This window comes from Didymella exigua, assembly GCF_010094145.1.
Source record: "Didymella exigua CBS 183.55 unplaced genomic scaffold M421scaffold_4, whole genome shotgun sequence".
In the NCBI taxonomy this organism is placed as follows: domain Eukaryota; kingdom Fungi; phylum Ascomycota; class Dothideomycetes; order Pleosporales; family Didymellaceae; genus Didymella; species Didymella exigua.
This window is the reverse complement of record NW_022984778.1, coordinates 685380-709403: the sequence shown is the minus strand read 5'-3', so window position 1 is coordinate 709403 and position 24024 is coordinate 685380. Positions and strand designations below refer to the sequence as shown.

At 53.1% G+C, this 24024-nt stretch overlaps 10 protein-coding genes across 10 annotated transcripts; 3 read left to right on the top strand and 7 right to left on the bottom strand.

Moving 5' to 3' along the window:
• Positions 1 to 48: 48 nt before the first annotated feature.
• On the bottom strand, positions 49 to 886 carry M421DRAFT_417002 (benzoquinone reductase). Its single transcript, XM_033591288.1, has one exon. The coding sequence runs from the start codon at positions 578 to 580 to the stop codon at positions 116 to 118; it is 465 nt and encodes a 154-aa protein (XP_033452523.1). The 5' UTR covers positions 581 to 886; the 3' UTR covers positions 49 to 115.
• A 651-nt stretch (positions 887 to 1537) lies between these two features.
• On the bottom strand, positions 1538 to 3719 carry M421DRAFT_416999 (uncharacterized protein). The gene is made up of 2 exons (XM_033591287.1): positions 3000 to 3719; positions 1538 to 2949 (listed from the first exon to the last, which is right to left on the bottom strand). The coding sequence occupies exons 1-2, from the start codon at positions 3279 to 3281 to the stop codon at positions 1786 to 1788; spliced, it is 1446 nt and encodes a 481-aa protein (XP_033452522.1). The 5' UTR covers positions 3282 to 3719; the 3' UTR covers positions 1538 to 1785.
• Positions 3720 to 6970: 3251 nt separating this feature from the next.
• Positions 6971 to 8408, top strand: M421DRAFT_54463 (polysaccharide lyase family 1 protein; the record flags this gene model as incomplete). The annotated part of the gene is made up of 6 exons (XM_033595225.1): positions 6971 to 7206; positions 7254 to 7528; positions 7584 to 7612; positions 7663 to 7729; positions 7786 to 8128; positions 8180 to 8408. The coding sequence occupies 6 exons, from the start codon at positions 6971 to 6973 to the stop codon at positions 8406 to 8408; spliced, it is 1179 nt and encodes a 392-aa protein (XP_033452521.1).
• Positions 8409 to 8971: 563 nt separating this feature from the next.
• On the top strand, positions 8972 to 9482 carry M421DRAFT_416995 (uncharacterized protein). The gene is made up of 3 exons (XM_033591286.1): positions 8972 to 9108; positions 9223 to 9380; positions 9430 to 9482. The coding sequence occupies exons 1-3, from the start codon at positions 9048 to 9050 to the stop codon at positions 9469 to 9471; spliced, it is 261 nt and encodes an 86-aa protein (XP_033452520.1). The 5' UTR covers positions 8972 to 9047; the 3' UTR covers positions 9472 to 9482.
• Positions 9483 to 10042: 560 nt separating this feature from the next.
• M421DRAFT_54658 (uncharacterized protein) lies at positions 10043 to 11311 on the bottom strand (the record flags this gene model as incomplete). Its single annotated transcript, XM_033595243.1, has 1 exon — positions 10043 to 11311. One exon carries the CDS (start codon positions 11309 to 11311, stop codon positions 10043 to 10045), a length of 1269 nt encoding a protein of 422 aa, XP_033452519.1.
• A 238-nt stretch (positions 11312 to 11549) lies between these two features.
• M421DRAFT_416993 (ARP2/3 actin-organizing complex subunit Arc34) lies at positions 11550 to 12848 on the bottom strand. Its single transcript, XM_033591285.1, has 5 exons — positions 12719 to 12848; positions 12421 to 12662; positions 11950 to 12372; positions 11753 to 11902; positions 11550 to 11699 (listed from the first exon to the last, which is right to left on the bottom strand). The coding sequence occupies exons 1-5, from the start codon at positions 12778 to 12780 to the stop codon at positions 11620 to 11622; spliced, it is 957 nt and encodes a 318-aa protein (XP_033452518.1). The 5' UTR covers positions 12781 to 12848; the 3' UTR covers positions 11550 to 11619.
• A 106-nt stretch (positions 12849 to 12954) lies between these two features.
• On the top strand, positions 12955 to 16315 carry M421DRAFT_416992 (F-box/WD repeat-containing protein pof1). The gene is made up of 2 exons (XM_033591284.1): positions 12955 to 13112; positions 13164 to 16315. The coding sequence occupies exons 1-2, from the start codon at positions 13096 to 13098 to the stop codon at positions 16018 to 16020; spliced, it is 2874 nt and encodes a 957-aa protein (XP_033452517.1). The 5' UTR covers positions 12955 to 13095; the 3' UTR covers positions 16021 to 16315.
• A 636-nt stretch (positions 16316 to 16951) lies between these two features.
• Positions 16952 to 18280, bottom strand: M421DRAFT_54168 (NAD dependent epimerase/dehydratase family protein; the record flags this gene model as incomplete). The annotated part of the gene is made up of 5 exons (XM_033595189.1): positions 16952 to 17030; positions 17079 to 17346; positions 17395 to 17955; positions 18008 to 18169; positions 18235 to 18280. 5 exons carry the CDS (start codon positions 18278 to 18280, stop codon positions 16952 to 16954), a joined length of 1116 nt encoding a protein of 371 aa, XP_033452516.1.
• Positions 18281 to 18286: 6 nt separating this feature from the next.
• On the bottom strand, positions 18287 to 19337 carry M421DRAFT_288021 (uncharacterized protein). The gene is made up of 2 exons (XM_033588998.1): positions 19269 to 19337; positions 18287 to 19198 (listed from the first exon to the last, which is right to left on the bottom strand). The coding sequence occupies exon 2, from the start codon at positions 19087 to 19089 to the stop codon at positions 18553 to 18555; it is 537 nt and encodes a 178-aa protein (XP_033452515.1). The 5' UTR covers positions 19090 to 19198; positions 19269 to 19337; the 3' UTR covers positions 18287 to 18552.
• Positions 19338 to 20199: 862 nt separating this feature from the next.
• M421DRAFT_98432 (uncharacterized protein) lies at positions 20200 to 23238 on the bottom strand (the record flags this gene model as incomplete). Its single annotated transcript, XM_033598613.1, has 5 exons — positions 20200 to 20334; positions 20385 to 20834; positions 20887 to 22728; positions 22779 to 23008; positions 23193 to 23238. 5 exons carry the CDS (start codon positions 23236 to 23238, stop codon positions 20200 to 20202), a joined length of 2703 nt encoding a protein of 900 aa, XP_033452514.1.
• Between the last annotated feature and the right edge of the window lie 786 nt (positions 23239 to 24024).

Genomic DNA, 24024 nt, shown 5'->3' with positions numbered 1-24024 from the left:
TTGTCCCGTTTTGTGTTTGGTTTTGTGTTGTAGTCGTATTTGGCGCATTGCCATTAGCCACGGCAGCTGGAGCAGCCTGCTCAGCCTTGGACCCCGTCTTGGATGTGCCATCTAGTCACGGGTGAGCCTTGGCCACTGCGGCGTAGAATACCTTGCCCTGCTCAGTCGCAATGCTGAGTTCGAGCGCAGTAGGCTGACGGCTGCCGTCAGCGCCGGAGAAGGTTCCCGCGCCCCAGGGCGATCCGCCGTGGACCTCCTCGAGGTTAGCCAGCTGGGCGAACACCGTCTTGTAGCCAAGGGGAACGTAGATGAAGCCGTGGTGCGTCAGGGTCGACATGGCGGCAATGGCCGTCGACTCCTGGCCGCCACCGAGCGTGCCGGTGCTGATGAATAGGCCAGCGTACTTGCCCCAGAAAGAGCCCTGCTGCCACTGCTTGCCGGTCTTGTCCCAGAAGGTCTTAAACTGGGCGGGGAAGTTGCCGTAGCGCGTGGGGATGCCGAAGAGTACGGCATCAAAGGCTTCGAGCTCCGAGGGGTCGTTCAGAACGGGGATGTCGGTGGGCTTGGGAGGCGCGTACATCTTCTGCAGGACTTCGTCCGAGAGCGTCTCGGGGACCTGGAAGAGGGTGGCGTCTCCGCCGGCCTCGCGGATGCCCTTGAGCTCAGCGTCGGCCTGTGTGATTCTGTTAGTACGCGAGCTTGCTCGATATCATGACCACCAGCAGTGTACGGAACGGCTCTGTACGAAGTCGTAACAGATCCGAACCTACACGGTGAGGAAGTTCGGATGATTAGAGGAGCTTACTAGTGTCTTGACATGACCGTACATGGAGTAGTAGACGATAGCGATCTTGGGAGCCATTGTGAGTGTTTCGGGGTATCAAGTAACAGAAGAGACGGGTGGGGTGTCGGTTCAAGAGGAGGGGGCAGCAGCTGCTATTTATACAGCAACATCAGTGCGATAAGAGCATTCCAAGTCGGGCCAACGACGCCGATTGCTGCAACTGGACCATGGCATCAGCCTTGCTGTCTACGCATGAAGCCATCGATGCTTCCCGATCGCGGTCAAGCTCGCGCGAATGCTCTCGCTTGAGCCGCACTAGCGCCAATCAGAGGTGGGGCACTGATTATCAAAGGCTCTGTAATGGTTGCCAATCTTCAGAAGGCTGCCTCGCCCTGCTGACCGTGAGGCACTGCGACCGCGGCACCCTTTCCGTTCCTGAGACTTTCTGCTGCTGGTGACGCGATGACTGCAGGCTCTTGATAAGCAGTGTCGAGTGCGGCAGAGACGAGCTTCTGAGCCGTTTGCAGCTTACTGTTTGGTGTGTAAGCATTGAGGTACCTGACGTTAGTCTCCTTGGGTGTTACGGTCTTCGGCAATGCGGGGTCGGTGCGGTCGGTGCGATCGGCTGAGGAAACGGGTCGACTTCTTACGCACATCGCACGACAACCAGATTCTGATCCACGATCGGTCTTCGACTGCCACCACAACATCACCAATTGGTAAAGATTGAGAATTCGCAAAGAATACATTGTTACATGCCTAAGTGAACGCTGGAATGCTAGAAGGGGGCAGCGTCCCGCCGCCCCATGCAAATGCCCGCCCGAAGAAAATGCTCGAGGTGTACAGAAACTTTTTGTTCTGCGTGACGGTGGCTCTTTGGCCTGGTATCATCCAGGCTCGCTGCCTGTTCGCATGAGAAGTCGTTGAGAGTAAAGTCGTAATGCTGAAAATCGCCATAGGAGTACATAAGAATCGAAAATGGTTCATCGATCGCGCTGCGATCAGGTCGAGATGGAGTGGAACCTCCTGCGCACACCAGCTAGGAACTCATCCTCGTCGATGCGCTGGAACGGTCCCTCCTCCTCTTTCTCGTAGAGGCCGGTGCTGCCGTATGGGCCCTTGCCGCTGAACTCGACGTTCGCGGGCCAATGACCGTCGGTGATGGCCTGCGCTAGAGCGAAGTCGCCGTGGACCGAGCTGGATCCTGGCTCGAAGATGCAGTCTGCAAAAAAAAGCTCAACGTAGAGCTCCTGTGGGATGGTGCTCTCAGCACGTCGTTGTACCAAGGCGCGAGCCTGCTGCAGCAACGTCTGCAAAGCATCTGTGGCCTCCTGGGTCGAGCGCCCATGCTCGTGGCCGCACAAGTGCAGCGCGCGCACCTGCATGTCGCCCCGGAATTTGGCGTCCTCGTGGGAGAACAGGTCTGCGCATACGGAAGGAAGAGAGATCGACAAAGTCTCAAGCTTCGGGCAGCTTCGGAATGTCCCGCAAAGGTGCTCACTGTCACTTGGGGATCCAGGGTGAGGGTGCCAGAAGCCATCCTGTGACCGTGGGCTGTGCTCGAGTACCCGGAGGGTCTTGCACGATGCCTTGACAACAGCCATGACACCATCGATGGTGATGGTGGAGATGCAGGTCATGTGGAACTCCTCAAGCTGGGTTGCGGTACGAGCAATGGCAAAGAGATCGTCATCGGTGATTGGCATGAAGGTGGTGTCACCGAAGATCTTCAGTCGCCTCAGCCGACCGAAGTTGACCGACTGCAGCGCCTGGAGATCGACTTGGTTCTCCTTCTCCGCAGCCTGCTGCGAGGTGGGGTCGATGCACTGAAGCTCCAACGACTCGAGGGGCTTGCCATTACCGGTTAGGAGAGTCCTCCACGAATGCGCGTCCAGATGCCTGATCGTGGTCCAAGGAACAGATAGAGATGTGAGGTTGGTGCAGTTCTTGAGGGAATCAAAGATCATGCGGTTTGTCTCGGCTGTGTAGAATCCGTGGAACCACATGCGCTTGATCTTAGAGGCCAGCTCCGGGAAGTCGTTGAAGTTCCTTACAGTTTGCTTTAGGGAAGCAAAGGGATCGCGATAGACAGCCGTGCCAGTAGGGCGATCAATGAGCTCGTACAAGGGGTAGCTTGACCGTCGGTTGGACAGCTCTGCCCACCGCTGGAGATCGTTAGACTGGGTTCACTCTATCATAGATGCGTCATGCTTACCTCGCCTCCCTTCCAACGGCGGATGTACACATTCTTGAGGGCGTACTCCAGGGCCCACTCGTGCCATTGCCAGCAGACGGTCCGAATGGCACAGATGGCATCCCACTTGAGCATCTCAGGTGGAACGGGGCCTCTCACATAGCGCTGGAGAGTCGACTTCTGGAGTGGCAGGGGCGCCTGGGATAGCCCAAAGGTGTATGCTGGGCCATCTCGGATATTGGCTTCGGCAACCTCCTCGAGGATCTTGGAAAGGATTTCGAACGGTAGGTGCTTGATTTGCATTGAATTATCGACAATGGGTACGTGGGTGATTCTGGTTTGTCGACGATACGAAATAGGTGCTGGTAGAAGACTGCTTCTATATTTGTGGCGATATGAGGATGAGTTGTGGGTAAAGCGAGATAATCGGTTCAGGTCAGGTGGTCTGAACCTCAGGTGAAGTGGGAAGTTGTCTCTTATAGTGAAAATCGCCCTCACTCATCAGGGTGCAGAATTTTATTAGACAAAAGGCACCGTGGTACGTTGTTAGTCAAGAGTCAAGAGTTTCCCCAGCTCCATGCAGCAGCGCCAACTGCTCGGACGCCGGGTACAGCAGTGGAGCAAAGCTAAAAAGATCATTCTGGCACAGGGCATGAATGACACGAATTGACCAATGGGCTGGGGGCCATACGGTAGCACGCGCGTGCTTCCGCGACGGAGAGGCGTTGGAGAGCCTGGTTGTCTCTGCCATGAATGGATTTCTGTGATGTAAGAGTTTGCCAAGCGGTCCTTTCCCCGGGCTGGGCAGAGCAGAATCAGCGACTCAGCCGTCACGTGCAGCTGGTCACAAGGCCATCTCGCAATTTCGAGGGGGTAACAGAATGGTGTTTCTGACACATCAAAATCCTTTGGCAAGACCCTCCGACCACCGTTTACTGTCCTCGTGCTTGCGAAGCCCTGTGCAGCTGGGCGTCCTCTTGGGTCGGACGTTTGCAAAGCACGACGCTGGTGTTGTCGATGCAGCCGATGCATGCCGCCTACCGCTTCGGTGCGCTGTCGAAGCCTCGCTCCTCATATCACGATCCTTAGAAAGGAATGTGCGGAGAAGGCGGCTTGCGCGACGTTCCTGCAAGCACCTGGTTGCACAACTTCCACAAGGATTGCATGTTTCCGCGACTCCTGGCGGCTGCAACTGCCAGTGTCGCCATCGATATTCGGTCTCACACCTTCGATTTCGTCAACTGTCGCCATGATGTCTCACATAACTCAGCTGTTTCTGCGTCCTGACGTGTTGTTGAGGCCTTCACGGTGCCCCCGCCTGTAATAGCACTAGGGCGCTGTCAGCGCCACGGCAATTTTGCATTTACTCAATCAACGGCTTTCAGCGACCATGATGATATCCCGCATACCGACGTCTCGATCAAAGAACCTGTAATCTCGGGAACGATACCGGTGCCACCTGCCTTCGAACCTTCATCTCCTGGCATGGACCACCGCGAATTTTCACCATGTCCTCAAATTTACCGGCAAGGACGCGTCTCCAGCGTCTGCATGGAAACGAGCTTGGCTGCAGCAGCTTCGTCTTCGAAACAGCTTCTTTGGTAATCTGTTACGTTTTCGAACCTTCCCCGCCATGCGACCCTCCTGTCTCCACATGCCTCGTTGACGGTCCGGAAGCTACTTTAGCTCGAAAGGCCAACATAGCACACCGTAACAATTTTGATTGCAGACTAGAACTGAGGCTGCTCCTGTGGCTGATCAGACAGGAAGGCCGGGTGAGCTGCTGCTTTCACGCTGATCTCTGAAGATCCTACACTGCATGGCTCTGGGCGCCGCACATCTTATTCACAAGGTGAAAATGGACGGAGGCGCAGCCGGGTTGTTCTGAGATCAACGACGCTTCCCCAGAGCCTTGAGATCCAAGGGACGCTACCCCGCAAAACGATCTTTGACCCCTGACACGGTTGACTTTTGCCTCCTGCAAAGCGTAGGGCTCAGACCTGACCTATCGCACGCACTTGCCAAAACCATCAGGGCCAATTCTTCGGGAATCGCCAACCCGTCTCGGGGATGCTATAGCCTCTGCTGTTCCGCAGTCTGGATCCGGGATCACGAGGCTGGCCGTATGACACGTCTCTTCAGCGCTAGGCGCCGCAACACTACTGAAGACATCGTGACCTTCTTCTTTTCGCCCCAGCTTCCAAGCATCGTGAGATTCGTAAGCTAACTATTTTTACAGTGTCTACGTGGCAACTCGGAGGCGGACCCTGGATCCGCCGGCAGTGCACAGATCACGGCACAATGACGCGATACCGCATATTTCCGGACGGTATCGATTGATCGTCAATCCAGCAACTCTTCTAATGTTCACAATCAAACCGCAAGGGACACAGAATTCAAAACTGCGCATCGCTGCTACGAAATGCTCGCACATGACCATCGGCATTCTGTACCTGCGACAGGGTCTGGCGTTCGTGGAGCGCTCAGAGCGACGTCAAGTCCATATCTTTGAGGCTCGAGGTTGACAGTTGCTCACTCGGGAAGCTGACAGACGTAGTACTCATCTCTGGCGTCCAGGAATATTGAACGTCTCTTATCGATGTAGCACAATGTTGCGGCTCGCTATCATCCACGCCCCGGCTTTGAATACCGTGCCAATTGCACAACGGGTTGTTATCTTCTCACCGGCAAGGACACACCTGGAAGAGGATGTCTTGAGGTGTAGAGGGTGCACATACATCTCTCCAAGTACATTGACTCCGCCGTCTATACGGGCTCGGCCGGGCAGGTTACGGACACCAGAGGACAGGTCATCTGATTGAGGATGATTCTGCTGCCAACGAGAATAAGCGAAACATTGTGCGCGATCACGATAGCTTCATATCACTCTCACACCAGTGTCTTGATATCAGCAGGCACTATGTCCATGCCGCTGGCTTTTAGTTTCGAGGATTGCGAGAAAGCACGCGCACACAACAGACATCTTCTCTTGGCTCGTGGAATCAACTGGGGACATATCTGAGATTGAAGAAATACTCCATGCCTATCTGTAGGTTGTTTCCCGGGTCGCAAAGTCTGGAGTGAACCATGCAGTCTTTGAACGCTGCGTAAGGCAATGTCTTCTTTGAATACCGAATGAAGTTGCTCGATTTTGCTGCTGAAGAGTGAAACGGTTATCCAGGTGAAGGGTAAGCAGATGTTTGGTTCCGGAAGAGGCTCTTCACAGTCACCATCGAGCTCAAGTGAAAACAGCAAAGAGACAGTCCCGCGCACCCGGAACTAGCCACGTGCAAGCTAATAGATTGAAAAGTGATAGCGGCCGGCTTTTGGTCCGGCTTACAATCAGGATCAATAGAACTCCCCACTCCCTCGATAATCGCCGCAGTGTTAGAAAGCACTTTGCTTCTAAGGCCACGGTCTGTCGGAGCATTGGGGAACCCGACAGAATATCTTCCATATCTCCGTGGTCGTGCGAAGACTTGATTTTGGATGTGGGTGGTCAATGGCTTCCGCTGGGCACTATACCAAGTGTCGGCCATGTGCCGACCAGAGAGGCTTCGTATATCTTGCGAAACGCGGGGAAGAGTGCTTCCACGTACCAGCAGGCGAGATCGCATACACCCATGCAAAGATCCAGGATACTTGACCGCTTGATAGGACGGGATTTAAAGATAGTCTCCGCATACGCAATTTGGCAATCCCTGTCCGGCATCTAAAAACACGTTTCGTCGGCAGTCTACAGCCTTAGAGCTAACCGCTTCGCGTTTTACACTCCAATTCAGCAGCAATTTGGGTGAGCAATCGGCGACCATCTCGATGAGAGGCAGCGGAAGTGCAATGTACCAGGAGGAGTACCGGCAGATTTCATTCCTTGTCTCTATTTTCTCCGCCTCCCATGTATGTCACAGCTCCTCGCTCGACTGTGTATATATGTGTCGCTGCGGCTTCGATATGAGGTCAATCCACAATCCAATCTACAATCCACTGCCGACATGAAGTTCTCAACTCTTGCACTAGGAAGCGTCATTGCTACCGCCAACGCAGCCGTTCTAGGCGATCGCTCTCAGTTCAAAGAGCGCGCTGCCAATGCTGTTGTTGGCACACCAGAAGGTTTTGCGTCAGGAACGACTGGAGGAGGAAGCGCTGCTTGTTTAGTTCCCTCCAGCGTAGCTGAGCTGAAGACATGGCTCACTGACAGTACTGCTCGTTGCATTGTGCTTGACAAGGAGTAAATAATCCACGTTACTTGCAGTCAGCATTCGCTAACGACCTTAGATACAACTTCAAGGGCACAGAGGGCACCACGACTGAGACGGGATGCCGGCCAGCCTCTAACACGTGCCCAGGCAACGGCGGTCAGGATGCCATCAATAAAGCCTCGTGGTGCACCAATGGAAATGCAGGTGCTGGTGTCACGTCTATCAGCGTGACTTACGATACTGCTGGTGTTTCAGGAATTAACGTTGGCTCTAACAAGAGCATCATTGGCGTTGGATCGAAGGGTGTCATCCGCGGGAAGGGTCTCCGTATGGCGAATGGTGCGAAGAACGGTAGGCAAGAACACAGGTGTTTGGCATTCGCTGCTTTACTGACATGTTTACTCAGTCATCATTCAGAACATTCACATTACGGAGGTTCGAATTCCTATTGAGATAGCTGAAAGTGGCTTGGCTAATCGTATCAGCTCAACCCTCAATACATCTGGGGCGGAGATGCCATTACTGTAGATGGCTCTGATCTGATCTGGGTCGGTGAGTCGGAATCATCCCTCTTTGGAATCTCTTTGTGGTTGCTAATCCGTTGACAGACCACGTCAAGGTCTCCCTCGTCGGCCGCCAGATGTTTGTCGCTGGTAACTCGGCTTCTAACCGAGTGACACTTTCCAACAATGAGTTCGATGGCACAACTAGTTGGTCCGCCTCGTGCGACGGTCATCACTACTGGACTATCCTCCTAGTTGGATCCAACGATCTTATCACCATGAAGGGCAACTACATCCACCACACCTCTGGTCGCAGCCCTAAGGTTGGTGGCAACACCCTCCTCCATGCCGTCAACAACTACTTCTATGCGAACACTGGCCATGCTTTCGACAATGATGCCGGTGGTATGGTTGTTGCTGAAGGCAACGTGTTCCAGAATGTCGTAACGTGAGTGAGCCATCCTCATTTCTGTGACCCGAGACTGACTTGACTCGCTAGGCCACTTCTTTCCAACTCCGGAAAGTTCTTCGGTTCTCCATCAACAACTACGAACACTGCTTGCACCACTAACTTGGGACATGCATGCCAATTGAATGCCTTTGGCAGCTCCGGCACACTTGGTGGTACGGACACGAGTTTCTTCAGCAATTTCAGTGGCAAGACTGTCGCTACCGCTTCTACAGCGAGCGCAAACATTGCAAACACTGCCGGCGTTGGAAAGATCTAGACCTCCATCACGCATTGAGCAGGTACAGCGCCTCAGTTGCACGGTGCTTCGATGATAGTGTTTATATAATACGAGAAGCACAGGTACTGTCACGTGATGCTAGTATATCTCCTTTACATATTGACCTCCTACTACGTAGCTTTATAGTTCATACATAACTTACTTGCGTACTACGTACCCCATACTATGACAATTATTACAAAACGGACAAGACTCGCTAAGCCTTCTCATACGTGTCAACGATCCCCGCTGTCGCAGCGAGGAAGGCATGCCCCAGATGACCATTCAAATGGCAGCGTTGTAGTCTCTCAATTTGATCGGCTCAACTGGAAGTTCTTATTTCTTGAGAAAGCTGTTATAGAAAGGACTGCACCTTGGTCGCGCTTGGTCAGCATCGTTCGCGCAACCTCCCATGCCGTATGTATTTCGAAATATCTAAGACTGCTGTAGATCTGGCGACGATGATTTCATACTGAAAGACATACCTCAAAGCATTTTTCCAGTATGTAACGAAAACATCCGACCAAGATTTGCTCAAACTCCGCGCTTACACCTTCTATTAGATACCATATCAGACCGGCGCACACTTGTAAATGAATACCTGGATGATGAGTTTCTTTGAGTCTGGTTCGGAATCAGATGTCAATGCTAGCTATCAATGCTACTTTGCATATGCACGACCGCGACGTTGTCCATTTAGGTAAGCCCAACAAATCATTTCTCCACACAGTCAATACGAGTGACCGATACTCTGTAGATGTTAAGCTTGATAATGTTCTGATCAATTATCGCCATCTTAACTAAGACGTTGCAGTTGAAAAGGTACAAATACCTGATCTCAAGAATGCAGCGTATCTCCCAAAGCCCAGGTGTATTGAAGGAATGCTCGCTGGAAATGATAATTGGCACAGCCCTGCGAGTCACTTCAAGGGAGAGCTCTACAAACCATCTAACTTATACTCGTTCAGGTTAGTAGTAAGTACTCACTATGAGCAAACAGTTTTTATTGCTAACATAGCAAGTGTATTTACGCTGCTCTGGGGCGTGTCATACTAGGGCCTAACAATGACTTTAAACTGCACGAATCAAGAGGCGCACTACTTGCATCTGTCTGCCTGCAGCGCCAAGTATTATATTTAGGGACAGAGAAGGGTTAAAAAGGCTTATCAAGCATGTATGCGATGAAGGAGCAAACTGCGAGGTTCTTAAAATGCTTTAGGAGGATCGGGCGGCAGATTATATCCTATGTGTGCTGTTCCTAGAGTGGACAGATATCGACTCGACGTTAAGGACTTGGTCCAAGTATTAAACAATCTAGACCCGTCACAGCAGTTTACAGCTCGTCAAGCATTGGAATATCCCTGGGTTAAGGGCATCAGAACTACTTACTAGTAGCGCAACGACATCGATCAGAGTGATGGCGCAGAATTCCAAGCTTGGAGCAGATTTGCTAAGCTCTTAGTCCATAGGTTGGATTGGGTGTTGAGTGGCGTGTACCTCCCCAAGATCGTTGTATTCCGTTTAGTGATTGCAGAATCGAGAGCCTTCCTTGCAAGCACAAGGTCCTTCAAAAATCATTGCCTGCTCCAAAGCACATGGGTATCTTTTGCTACATCCCCCTATATGCACACTTCCTACTGTTTTCCCTCTGCAAGCAGCTTCGCGATCTTATCCTCTAGCATCTTGATATCATCACCTACGACCTTGACGTTCCCTTGCATTGCCTTCTCCTGCTTCTTTACGTCTTCCTCTACCAGTTCTAGTTGCTCCTCCCACTTCTTAATCTCTTCTTCTTGCTTCGACTGCCGCGACTCCAGTTCAGTCAGTAGCTTGTCTGCTTGCCAAGCGCTCGTATGTACAAGGCGCAATGTACGTAGGCGCTCGAGCACCAGGGGCAGGATTGGCGAGAGCCTGTCGATTGAAGGCAATGTGCCGTAGAGTGCATTGATCTTAGCCTCCTGGTCAGGCGTTGGGGTGTCGTCCGAAGTTCCAGCGCGCGATGCTTCCAGTCGCGCTTCTTTGAGGTCCTCAGCCTCCTCTATCAGTCTCTTAATTTGCTGTGATGCGCCGTCAAGATTGTTTGTCGAGGCGTCGCCAATAGCGCCAAGCGTTTGCTCTAGCCTTTGTAATGTCGTGAAGACTGGTAACGTGGAATCCTCGCTCGTCTCAGGAAGAGAAGTGCCATTAAGCCCAAGGCTACTCTCCATCTGCGTTATTCTCATGTCGAACTCAGCCACCTGGTTCAACACATGCTCCAATTGACTCCTTTGGATTTGCGATCCAGGCAAAGGAGGTTGCTTTGCGATGGCTGCTGCGATTTTCGAGCTTGGCGCAAAGGGCTTGTAGTCAGTGAACTTCTGTATTGTCCTGTCGAGCAGCGGTTCTGCTCCTCCCCTCCGCCTTGCATAGAGCTCGTCGACCTTATCTGAGATGAGGTCCATGACCTCCTTGGCGTCTCGTTCCTCGATCTGCGCCTTATCCCCGGACCGCTTCCTCTGCTCGTACTCGTCCTCCAGCTCCTGCAACTCCTGCTTCACTCTCATGAGCTTCCGCGAGAAGCCTTCCTGCTCTTCGTCGCTGTCGTCGCCCATAATGTCTCCTCGCCGCCGATGCCGTGTGTATATGCGGTATGCCTGCCGTTGCGCGGCATTATCCGAGAAGTCCACGCCGTTGGCGTCTACACGCGAGGTCTGAAAACGGTTGCGCGCCTCGCCAGGCTGCAGACGTTGGTGGCTGACACCAGCGCTGTCTGCATCAGAACCGTAGTCTGACTCGGATATCGCCGTCGAGGCTTGTATTGTTGAGACATCTTCAGCAAGTTCGGGGGTCTCGTAAACGTCTGGTGCGGTGTCGATCCCAGGAAGGTTGTCAAACTTTGGTCGTGATGCTTCTTCTGTGGCCATTGTGAAGTGGTCGTGGATACGGACTGGAAAGGAGAGGTGCGCCGGCGAGGTGGGGTGTTGAGGTTGTGGGGTGTAAACCTTGGGAACGCGTCAATTGGGAGTCGCGACCGTCCGTGCGCGCGATGTGCCATGTGCACCTCAAAGTTGAGCGCTGAAGGTCTGGGAACGGATCAAGCAGATTGTCCCGTATCAGACGTCATGATCACATTTGGATCACGAATGTAAGGAAGCGATGCTATGGGGTGTTCAGAATGGGTTGGAATTGCTTTGTCTTCTTCTCGGTGACTAACACATAGCTGGATATGCGCTTATGCTTGAACCCTGAATGTTCGCCCACTGGCGGTCTTGCGCTCCTTCTCTTCAGACTCAGGCCTGGCTCTTCGCAGGACTGTAGCATGTTGAGCGCGTGGAAATCTACACGAAACACACGTGTCAACGTACCTTGAAGGAAATCGGCGGTCCTCTTGCGCATTCTCGAGTGGATGAACGCCTTGGAAGCCTTAATGTGGTAGTGGAAGTAATCGCGGAAGGTCTGGATGTGAGAGATGACCTCAGCGCGTCGGGCAGCCGCCAAATGGCGAGGAAACAGGACTGGAAACGGTCAGCAACATCTCCTGTGCAAGCCTGGTTAGACCCACCAAACGTAATGTAGCCAATATCAGCAGAACCAGAAGTGTCGACGCCTGGAATGCCTTGAAGCTCAAGAGGTGGATCGTTGCGGAAGAGCACCTGGGGCGCGTTCTGGATAGCCCTCCGCCTTGCGTCGACGAACTCTTGGAGGAAAACCTTTCCAAAGATCCTGTCTGTCTCTTCCCTGAAAACAGTGGAAAAGATGACTGTAACACGGTCGAAACTGGCCTTGATGTATATCGCTTCCTCCTCACGGTAGTGTATCGCGCGCACCTCACCGCCCTCTTTCACACCCTGGGGCGCAGACTCTGAAGTGTACTTGGAAGCTTCCTCCTGCAGTTGCGCAAACTCGTCGAAAGCCTGCTCAAAGGGTGCAGCCATTGCATTCCGCTTAAGAAGTGATATGCGCCTGATGAGATCATCACGGCTCTCTGGTAGCTGTCAGCCGCTGCCTGGTTCCAAGTGACTGATCCCCGTACCCTTATCTTCTGGCAGGTTCTCCAGATCTACTAGCACGGAGAAGTCGTACCCTGACTCCGGCGAGACGATGTAAGGGCCATATTCGCGCTCGAGCACTGCTTGGGCGCCGTACTGAACAAGCTCCGAGAAGCACTTGATCTGCAGGGAAACGAGAATCTTTGTCTTGCTTTCGGGAGTCGAGATGTGGAACGTGACGCCGTCGAAGTCGGAGACCACCTGGTCAATGTTGGCTGGAGCTCCTCTATATGCGGTCAGTCTGACAGGTCGCAGCGCAGGAAGCGGCGGGGTATGGCGCACCCAGAGAAGCGGTCCTTCAATAGGGACTCGATGAGCACGTTCTGGTAGTCGAGGAGAAGCATTGTGGTTGTCGAGGTGCCGTGAAGGGGTGCAAAAGTGTATGGCGGGGAGCTCTCGTAGGCTGATGCGGAGGCCGGAGGTGCCTGCCCAGTGTCGTCGTCGGAAGGTGGGTCCAAGCTGTGGCGCACCTTAGGGCGGGTCGCAACTTCCAAAAAGTTTCGAGAGCTGCCGCCGCGCGAAAAGTTCATCAATTTTCGAGCTGGCGTCCAACCACCAAATCAGGAGCCCGGAGAAGCAATGATCTGAAGGATATACTGTAAATCTTCTACTCTTGCTTATACGCTTGTGATACTCTCAGAGTTTGGTAGTGACGCATCATGGTCAAGTCATATAAGTATGTACCGCGGGCGCAAAGCAGCTGCACCTTCCACTAACAAACATTTAGCAAGTACGAGCAGAGCGACGCTTTTGGCGTTGTTGCGACTGCTACCTCCAATCTCGTCTGGGCTGCCGAAGTCACCGCACCTGGCTCCAAGTCCTCCGGAGCAGGACGTGCATACGCCGCCGCAAACGAAGAAGTGCTTTGCTGGGATGTAAAGAAGGGCGAGCTCTTGAGCAGATGGCGCGATGCCAGCTGCACTGAGGAGGTGACAGTCATTTGCCGTAGTGAGATCGACCCGGATGTGTTCGCTGTGGGATACGCAGATGGAAGCATACGAATCTGGGACGCAAGGACGTCGACCGCCATTATCAGCTTCAACGGACATAAGTCAGCCGTCACCACCCTAGCTTTTGACCAGAGTGGAGTGCGCCTTGCAAGTGGTGCCAAAGACACAGACATCGTGATATGGGACCTCGTTTCGGAGACCGGTCTCTTCAAACTTCGAGGGCACAAGGGCCAGATCACCGGCCTGAAATTCCTCCATCCCGGAAAAGCACCGCAGGAAGATGGAGAAGCGGTGGAAATGGATACCGACCAGGCTTTTCTACTCTCCACGAGCAAGGACGCCTTGATCAAGATCTGGGACATCAGCACACAGCATTGTATCGAAACACACATTGCGCAGACGAACGGGGAGTGCTGGGCGCTTGGAGTATCACCGGACGGCAGTGGATGCATTACTGCAGGAAATGATGGCGAATTGAAGGTCTGGGCTATTGATCTGCCGGGGCTGCGACAAGCTGGAGCTGCTGTTGGCGAAGCTACAGAACAGCGCTACCTCACAGCAAGAGGCATCTTATACCGATCTGGAAAGGATCGAACACAGGGCATCTATTTCCACCCCAAGTCCAACTACATTGCGGTACACGGCGCAGAGAAAGCCGTCGAAATCTGGCGGATACGCACAGAAGAGGAAGTGAAGAAAAGTCTAGCCAGGAAGAGGAGAAGAAGACGTGAGAAGGGAAAGAATGAGACAAACAGCGAGGCACAAGAGGAAGAGGCGGAAGATAAGATCAACGTAGCAGACGCTGAAATTGGTGATGTAATCACCTCGTACGTTACAGTGCGCACGGCAGGAAAGGCCAGGTCCGTTGCATGGATGAAGACTAGGGGATCGAAGAAGATGCAGCTCTTGATCGGCACTAACAACAACCTTATCGACGTATACGATATCCCTACGAAGAGCAAGTCGAAGACCGACGAGGTACCAGACTATACCCGCACACTGTCTGTTGAGCTGGCAGGACACAGGAACGACGTGCGTGCACTGGCTCTCAGCTCAGACGACCGCATGTTGGCATCAGCTTCGAGCGGTGGCCTCAAAATCTGGAACATCAAGACACAGAACTGCTTGCGAACGCTGGAGTGTGGCTACGCGCTTTGCTGCGCGTTCTTGCCCGGTGACAAGATCGTAGTCGTTGGTACGAAAGAAGGTCATCTTGAGCTTTACGACATTGCAGCTTCGTCACTACTTGACAAGATCGAGGCCCACGAGGGCGCTGTCTGGACCCTACAAGTCCATCCTGGCGGGAAGTCACTCATCACAGGAAGTGCAGACAAGTCGGTCAAGTTCTGGAACTTCGAGATTGCGCAGGAAGAGATTCCCGGTACAAAGCGCACACTGCCTCGACTCAAGCTTGTACAGTCACGGATATTGAAGCTTAACGATGACGTTCTGAGTCTGCAGTTTTCGCCTGACTCCAGATTGTTGGCCGTCGCAACCCTCGATAACACTGTCAAGGTCTTCTTCGTCGACTCACTCAAGCTCTTCCTCAACTTGTACGGTCACAAATTGCCAGTCCTCAACATATCGATATCCAGCGACAGCAAGCTGATCGCGACATGTTCCGCCGACAAGAACGTTCGAATTTGGGGTCTCGACTTCGGTGACTGTCACAAAGCGCTCTTCGGCCACGAAGATAGCATCATGCAAATATCTTTTATCCCACACCCCGTGGATGGCGACGAGAAGCACATCTTTTTCAGCGCAAGTAAAGACAAGACAATCAAGAGCTGGGATGGCGACAAGTTCCAGCAGATACAGAAGTTCCGCGGTCACCACGGCGAAATTTGGGCTATGACATTGGCTCGCACCGGCGACTTCATCGTTACTGCCTCTCATGACAAGAGCATCCGCATCTGGTCCAAGTCTGACGAGCCCATATTCCTCGAGGAAGAGCGTGAGCGCGAACTTGAGGAGCTCTACGAAAACACGCTTGCCCACTCTCTCGAAGACGAGGAAAATCCCAACGGCGAACGCGCAGAAGCAGTCGATGCCTCGAAGCAGACTATCAGCTCTCTCACAGCCGGAGAACGTATCCAAGAAGCGCTCGATCTTGGCATCGCAGACTTGGAAGTTGTTCGCGAGTGGGAGGTGCAGAGACGGGCAAACCCCAAGATTGCGCCACCACAACGCAATGTCATATTCATGGCGCTAGGCAACATCTCAGCGGAGCGCCACGTCCTGAACACCATGGCAAAGATTCCCGCCGCACAGCTTCAGGACGCACTGCTTGTCCTGCCGTTCGCGTCCCTACCTGCGCTCTTCACGTTCCTCAGTATTTGGGTGCAGAAGCAGTGGAACGTAACACTCACTTGCCGTGTGCTATTCTTTATGCTTAAGACACATCAAAAGCAGATCGTCGCCTCGAGGGAGCTGAAGACAATGCTCGAGGACATGAGAAGTGAGCTGAGGAGAAGTCTTAGCGGTAACAAGGATCTGATCGGATTCAACGTTGCAGCGCTAAGGTTCGTGGGCGAGAGGGTAGACGAGCAGAAGATTGTCAGGCTGGAAGACGTGGAGAGGATCGAAGAAGAGGGCTACCAGAGGAAGAAGAGAGGGTTTGTGGATGTTGCGTAAAATTTTCGATTTCCAATGCATTGAAAGGCGTCATAGCTGGTTGGTCATGTATAGGTACCATGGCCTTGCGCTGTCTTTGAAATCCAAGGCTTCTCAAAGCGCAATGATACGTGCTTTCCCAGTACACGATTCAACTTCGCGCGATGCGCTCATCTTCGGCAGGCCAAACGTGCGCTCGGATCGAAGCGTTAGTACGGCAGTGACTCGCTAATTACGCGGTGAAAGTGAAATACCGTGAACGGGCTACATTGTTGTCCATTAACAGAGAGTAAGATATACAGACACTGTAGCCAACGAACAAGGGCCTCGATCTGCAAAAGCCTTCACCGGTCTCGAGGAAGCCACTCGTAGAGGACAACCCGTTTTTGGGTTAGTGTTCAAGATATCCGTATAAAGTTGTGGGTGGGACCTAGAAATGTGAAGGTCAGCTTCTTTGTAGGAGATAACGTCAAGGGGTTGAACCTGCGAAGTATCGGGCTCGAACTCGCACTCTCTGTCATCATTAGCAAACAAACCAATGTTCTTCCCCAATCTACTACTAGCCACGTGTAGCTAACTCAAAGCGCCTGCACACTGCAAACTCATGGGACGCAAATGTTCAAATACAAATGCTCGAATTGGGGTATGTCATTTCCGCAACATGCGCACACAAAACCAGAACAATCAAGACTAACTATAAAACGAGGGCCGGATGACAAGATGCCGCCCTGTATAACAGAAAGAAAAGCGCGGGTGCAAGGATGCAGAGGTATTGTACACCATGCAAAAAATGCAATACCGTAGTCGCAGCTAGGCATTGCAGACACAGTCAAAGACAGAGGTGTATGAGGTCAGGAAGGTCATGCGAGAATCGGTCGTGAAAGCGTCGTGATGTTGGATGAGTTGGGTATCAAACGTTGCAATAGATGAGTGACGCGGTAGACGCTGTCGATTATGGCCACCAGCCTTGTCTCTTGTAGCTCTCAATTACATCTTCGACGCCTTCTTTTGTGAGCTTCTCGTGTGTGTACCTGCAGTTCGTTAGTAGACATCTCCTCAGGGCAGTTGGAATGGCATACTTGAATCCTGTGTCCTTCTCGAATGCACTGCCGTCCATGCTGAGGTCTGTGTCCTTCAACAACTCCTTCTCCATAAACGGGCTAAGAGGCGTTGACTGGCTGATGCCCGCTGTATTCTGCAACTCTGCCCACGGGTCCAGCGTCTCGTCGTTGACTTCGTCGACTACATGGTCCATGTTAAGTCGCGCAAATGCCGAGATCAGTGTGCCGTGGAAGCCGGTCTCGATGCTGAAGACGTCGTGCATGATCTTGGCGACTGCTCCTTGTGCTGCTGCATGTCAGCTCGTGTCCACGACCCAAATGTCTGGTATCCTACAAGTGTTTCCGTGGTCCACAATGTTGTAAATCGGCGGCGGTGTCTTCTTGCCCTGCTTGACATACCACTCGGCGCCTGTCCATAGCGCTCGCGTCACGTCGTCGATGTGCACTGTGTTCGTCCTCAAATCATCTTTCCACAACCACCGCATCTCCTTGCCCTTGCTCTGGTACACCCTCGCCATACACAGCGCGGTGCTGAGGAACTTGCCTGTGTAGGGACCGTATACGTGCGCAATTCTCATTATCATAAGGTTCAGCCCATCGACCTTGGCCAGGTCCTCCTCAGCCTTGAGCTTCCACTTCGCCTGGTTATTCCACGGCTTCAGCTTGTCCGTCTCTTTGCGTGGCGTCGACTCAGGCTTATAGACCATGCCTGTGCTGAGCTCCTGGAAGCACTGCACCTTGCGCTTTGCGGCTTCGCGGCCGACGGCTATGGAGAGGGCGTGGGAGCGGAGTTCGTAGACCTTGTCGTCTTGTGAGAAACGCGTCTCGCCGCCGCAGTTGAACACGAAATCGAATTCCTTGCCGCCTTGGCGGTCAAAGATGCGCTGGAGGGAGCCTGTTGAGCGCATCAGTCCATATCCCCTTCTCTGCGGTGGAGGGGCACGCACGTTCTTGCGAGGCATCGGCCTGCATGAAGTGCTCTCGTGAACACGCTTCCTTGAACTCGGGCGCAAGCCATGCCAGCTCCGGCAGGTGCTTATCGACGAGGCGGATTTCCGAGGCGAGGCTGTTGTCGTGGACGTACTTGGCGAGGTTCCGTCCGATGTAGCCTGCGATCACTGTTAGACCAAGGGACCTCATGTTGCCGCGGGGGAGGCCGAGGCGGGTGACGTACCCAGGCCGCCGATTATCAGGACCGCGGGCTTCCCATCAGTCGACATGTCTGCGGGCGCACACTCTGTGTGTACTCTGCTGCCAGCGCAAGTGCTCGTTCTTAGATATTGGCGTGTGCGGGAGTTGAGCGCTGGTGATTGATCGCCGCGCTTAGGACTCAGGCCGCGCCGTGACTGCAGGAATAGGAACCAGGTGCTTGAGAACTGTCAGGTCTTTTCTGGAAGCACAGAAGAAGCCACAGGCAGCTTTTGCAAATTTGACCGAGAAGTCTGCGAACAAGCAGTCCAAGAGAGGTAGAATGACGGCCTCGGCGCAGTTATCATACAACTACCAGTTGACGAGCGCGATTCATTGGTGTGCAGACCGCTGGAGTAGTGGGAGCCCAAAGCCAATATTTAAAGCCCGCCCACGGCAACGCTGTCGGAGGAAAATTGCAGGCACAGCTTCGATCGGGAAGGAAGACACGCCCGCCGCAAACGGCGGAGCTCGTGCTCGCGCCGCGACAGTGTTCCAGCGTTGCTTCTTGAGGTGCGGGCCTGGAGTGGCTTACCACCTGCATCACATGTCTGGCAGCCTTGACAGCCTTCCCCTGCAGGTACAGCATGGTTCTTTGCAGGCGACCTCCTCCGACTGTTGCACAGCAGCACGGCACGCGCAGTGCCGTCCAATCTTCCAGCAACGCCGTCTGCACAGAACCAGACGCGGGTGATGAACATTGGAACCGGACGGGAGCGCGCCGTAGCTCTGAACCTTCCCTGAACTTCGGTGGCAAGTCCGTCGTATGACAGGTGCAACTGGTGCAGTGTGCCCGATGGGAGCGGGGCCCACGGGCAATTTCTGCCACATCGAGAGACATGGCAACTGACGACACGCTTTCAAGCGATGCTGAATGAGTCGATCATCTTGTCCCCACATACACCAATCACAGAGCAAGCATTCCTGCGTTGCTGTCTGGCACGGTTGCACTGCGAGATGTCAGATCAATCAAGCCCTTTGGTTCTGGTCCAGGTTTCAGCTTCCGCATCAAGCACCGACCCTGCAAAACTTCTGCCCTGACCACTACACCTGCAGCAGCGCAAACAATCTCCGATGAAGCAAGGAGCAAGACCCAAATGCGATCTGGAAAAATACAATCGCACGACACTTGCGGGGCGCCGGAAGCTGTACAAGAAGCTGACCGGAAGTTTCCTTTCAGGACGCCGAGGCATGAGTCGTGGCCGTCAAAGTTTGCTGCTTCTCAAACATGACTTGGGGCTAGGGATCAGTTGCTTCATGTACCTGGTCACGAGCTCGTTGTGCCACGTGTTACGGCGGATCTGCGATCTGTGCTGCACTTGAGCGCTGCCCTGATATGAGGCAGCATGCCAGACATGTCTCTAGTCGTCATTTCCAGAAGCCTTCCATCACCAAACAGTGTCTGAAATTTATTTGTGGGACAGGTGCATACACGCTCAGACCAGGTCAGCAAGCCAGATTGCTTCTTGTACGTAGAGCTTGGTCGGCGATCACTTAGAAATCGATACTCCACAGATAGCTTCACCCGACGATCGTGGTGTCCAGATGGAGATGTGGTTGAAAGCACGCCCGTGCATGCCGCCATGCCGCCATGCTGCACGTAATGCTGATCGACCCGCTGCACCATGCACGAGCGAGGAATTCGTCACAAGCGGGATGCAAGGCCGTTGAACATGCTGCAGCATTTGAACGCATTGCAAATCAAACCCTATCATGAAGATAAGGTGCGCAGTAAGTCTGCGTTGTGAATCGAGGACACCTTCACGCTGGTAAAAGCAATGCAAAGCAGGCTGTCGCCGAAAATCCATATCGAGGTTGTACAAAGCCACCGTGCTTCCCATACTCCTAGCGCAGCCCTATAAAGATGTCCGAAGACGTACGGCGAGTAGTCTGACCGCCCCCACAGTTGAGTGACCGAGGGCGTCGTCGGCGGTACTCTCGGACCCTGTCTCTAGAACTCCCAGTCTTCATCGACAGACTTGATTGCCCAGTCGAACTTCTCACGAAGCGTCTTCGAGAAGAAGCGCTCGATAGGCACGTCGAACTTCTTGGAGAAGACCACGGTAAGGCGGGGATCAATGTAGTTCTGTTCATGCTTAGCGGTGAACAATCAGGTAGATAGTGGGATGTGCTTACGATCTTGGATGTGCCCAGGGCAACCTCCTTGTTACCCTCCTTGTCCTCCATCTGGATCTTCATGTTCTCGATGCGCTGGTTTAACTTGTCGACAGCACCCTCCAGCTTTTCGATCGTTGGTCCCTTGCCTTCAGCCTCGACCTTGCCAGTCTTGTTCTCTTTCTTGTACTTGGCCGCTAGGTCATCGGCCTTCTCAAGACGGGACTCGAGCTCTTTAGGCTTCATCTCCTTCTCACCTTCTGCTGCCATCTTTTCGTTATCCTTTTCGAACTTCTTTGTGATCTTCTGGCGTTCAGCTTCCACTTCAGACTCTTGATGAGCCCTCACCCAGTCGTTGTCAAGGTCCTCAGGGCGCTCGAAGTACTCGGCACCCTTCTTCTTTTTGATCTTTGGGTCAACGTTGATCATCATCATCTTTGTCCGCCACAGCTGGTATCGAAGACCATTGATCTGTGCTTTATTAGTGACATTTAAAAAAAACTTGGTGTGCTGCGCGACGTACTCTCTCTTGCATCTTTTCGATGGAACCAGCGTGTCCAGCAGCGACGGTACGCTTGTGGTTACACAGGATGGCAACCTCACGGTTGGCATCATTATATGCCTTGACCTTCTCTTGAATGGTACCTGTGGCCTCCATCTCTTTCAGCAGCCGAGCCATGGTGTACGAAGCGTTGTAAGTACGGAAGACCTTCGCAGTGAGACCCGGCATGTAGCTTGTCAAGTGCTTGTTCAGGGCCGAAGTCGTCAGTCTGTCGAAGATGTCGTCGCCGCTAGTCTTTGGTTCTTTCTTGAAGATCTTCAAGTTCTTGAACACTTGTGTATCGACTTCTACTTCGTCGTAGAAACGAATACTGTCTTTACCAAGGAAATCGAAGATGACCGTATTCGGAGGCTTCAAGGTGACGTGTTGGAACTTCAGCGAACAGCAGCCGACTGTGTCCGCCTCGTCTTCGCCCTTCTCGTTACCCGCACGGAGTGCGAACTGATCAATCAAGTAGATGGCAGTCGCACGTTGGCGGTCAACCATCTTCTCAGACTTGAGCTCTTTCCTATAATCCGCTCGGATATGATCGATGTGCTTCTTCAGTTCGCGGGCCTTCTCGAACTTCTTGAAATCACTCTGACCCTTGATATCGGAGTTGGCAGCCAGCATAACGTACTTGTATGCACCGTTGATGTTCTCCTGCCACATGGCCAGCCATGTACCTTCGTGATCGTGCTTGACTTCCTTCCATCTGTGGCCTGCCGGTGGCTCGGGCACGGGCGCATCCTCGCCAATATTGATGGTGATCTGCTCAGGCGCCACGCGCTTCTTGACACGGCCGGTCTTCGGATGCTCGCCACGCCCACGGAATAGACTCGGCGGTTCAACGCGGAAGTTTCCAACCTTTTGCTTGCGCCCATCCCATAAGCAGTACATGTACTTCTCTTCAGCTTCGTCCTTCTCAGCCTTGAGTGCTTTCTTCTCCGCAGCTGGAAGGGCCTTCTTCCTCGCACGCTCGGCATCAAAGTGTTCGAAGATAGGCTTGAAGTCGCACTTTTCGAACTTCTTGATCTTGACTGTTTTGCCATCCTTGTCTTTACCGTGTCCTGTCTTGTCGAGGACAGCAACGAAGTCCTCAAAGAAGTTTTTGTTGAATGTTGGGTTCTCGATGTTGTGGGTCGAGTTGAGCATGCCTCCGTAGAAGCCAGCAATTTCCTCAGCATCTGGGTGCAGAGACACTGGCACTCCGTCATACACCAGCTTGACGTTCTTTGGCAGAGGTTCGTAATCAGGTGGGAAAACGACACCGTTGTGCTCAAGAGTGTCCCACTTCTTGGTGCCGTCACCCTTCGCTGTGTCTGCCTCCCACCAACGGTACTCCTCTTCTTCGTTTGCGTCCCGGTCTTGTTGCTCTTCCTCTTCGGACTTGACCTTTGCCTTGCCTTTCTTCGCTGGAGCTGCCTTGGGCTTGGCCTGAGCCTTTCTCGCCGCTGGCTTCTTCGCAAGTGGAGCGTCAGAATCAGACTCTGCCTTCTTGATGCCGTTGGCTTTCCTCACTGGTGCCTTCTTCTTTGCAAGCGGAATATCGTCATCAGACTCGCTCTCGACCTTAGTTTTACGTTTAGGTGCGGCCTTCTCTTTTGTGCGAATTGCCTTGGCTTCCTTTGCCGCAGCCTTCTCAATTGCCTCCTTCTTCTTCACCAGCTTCGCGGTCAACGGCATATCAGAGTCGGAGTCCGCGCCAATCTGCTCTGCAGATGCCTTGGGAAGTGTCCGAGCCTTGAGAGGTACGTCGCTGAGTTCGGAGTCGGAGTTGTCTTGCGCAGGCTTTGCTTGCTGAGATGTTCTTCGCCGCTTACTCTGCGGCAGAGTTAGCACATCATTCGTCAGGGAACCCAATCTTTACCCACCAGTGGCTTGTCGTCCCCATCTTCGGAGCCGCTCTGTTCTTTGTAATTGGCAGTAGGAATGCTACCGCGAGACTTGCGCTTTCCATTCGCGGTACCGTTTGGCGCATCGATATCCATGTCGTCTACTGGACCCATTCGTATCGAGATTCCAGGTTCGACATGGCCATTAGCCGGAAGCTGTTTGTCCATAGCTTTATCGACGGATTTGGGGATAGTTTCGTTGGAGATTGCTGAATGGAGAAGGTGATTAGCACGATTTCGGAAGTTGAAGGTTTCCTAGCGGCACGCGCCAACGGCAGAAATGATGTAGTCGGATGTGGAGAAGATGGCGATAGCAAGGTTGAAGATCATCGCGTAGGTAAAGCTGTGGGTGACGTGGACGTAAGGCAAATCAAGCTGTGTGCAGGCACTCACCTCCATCATGCACCTTTGCGAGAGGCATATCGTCCGAAGAGGACATGGCGTAACCGATTCGAACGCGTTGGTGTCGCGGGTATCGAGTAGACGTAACGGTAGAAGCAGCTTTGTTCAGCGCGAACGCAGAAGCTCTAGCGGAACCGAGTAAACGGGCGCAAGAGGCGCGCTGTGATGGTGGTGCGGCGAGTGCGAGTATGAAGCGGCCGCCTCGCAGAATGGGTCTGAGTGTGAAGGAGGCGATGGTGAATGGAGCTGAGAACTCGATAGATGAGTGAAGAAAGAGGAATGCTGGGTTTATGTGAAGCCTCCCTTCAGCGGGTTCAAGGCGGCGCACGGGCTTTTCGGCCTTTACTAAAATGATCGCGCAGGAACCTTTGTAACAAGAGCCGCCTTACCATCTCAGAACATGACACGCTGGGGGAGATAATCTAAGAAAATGTATCTTGAGGGAATGAGTATAGCAAGACAAGACCAGGCTGCAGGATGGACTTTTGCGTAGGCAGCTGCAGTCCATCTCATTCTGCCTTTATTGCTCCTGCCAACTTCGAAGTCAACTTAATCACGCCAGAACACCATCGTCGTCTGATCCTGGTTTACGAGGTGTCATTTCCAGGCATTTGCAGACAGAATGATGAGCTTCTCAGTCAATTGTGTATTACCAGCGAATTGAGTGACGCAGCGTCCCGTATGGTCCGCCGTTGAGCTGCAGCCACGTGATTTGCTGGGCAATCCGTAAAGCCCTGGCTCCGCAACAACTCCGGCTAGCGTTTGCAGATTCGCCCGACCGTGAAGCTCGAACAGACAGCAGCTCACCACCACCACCCGGCCG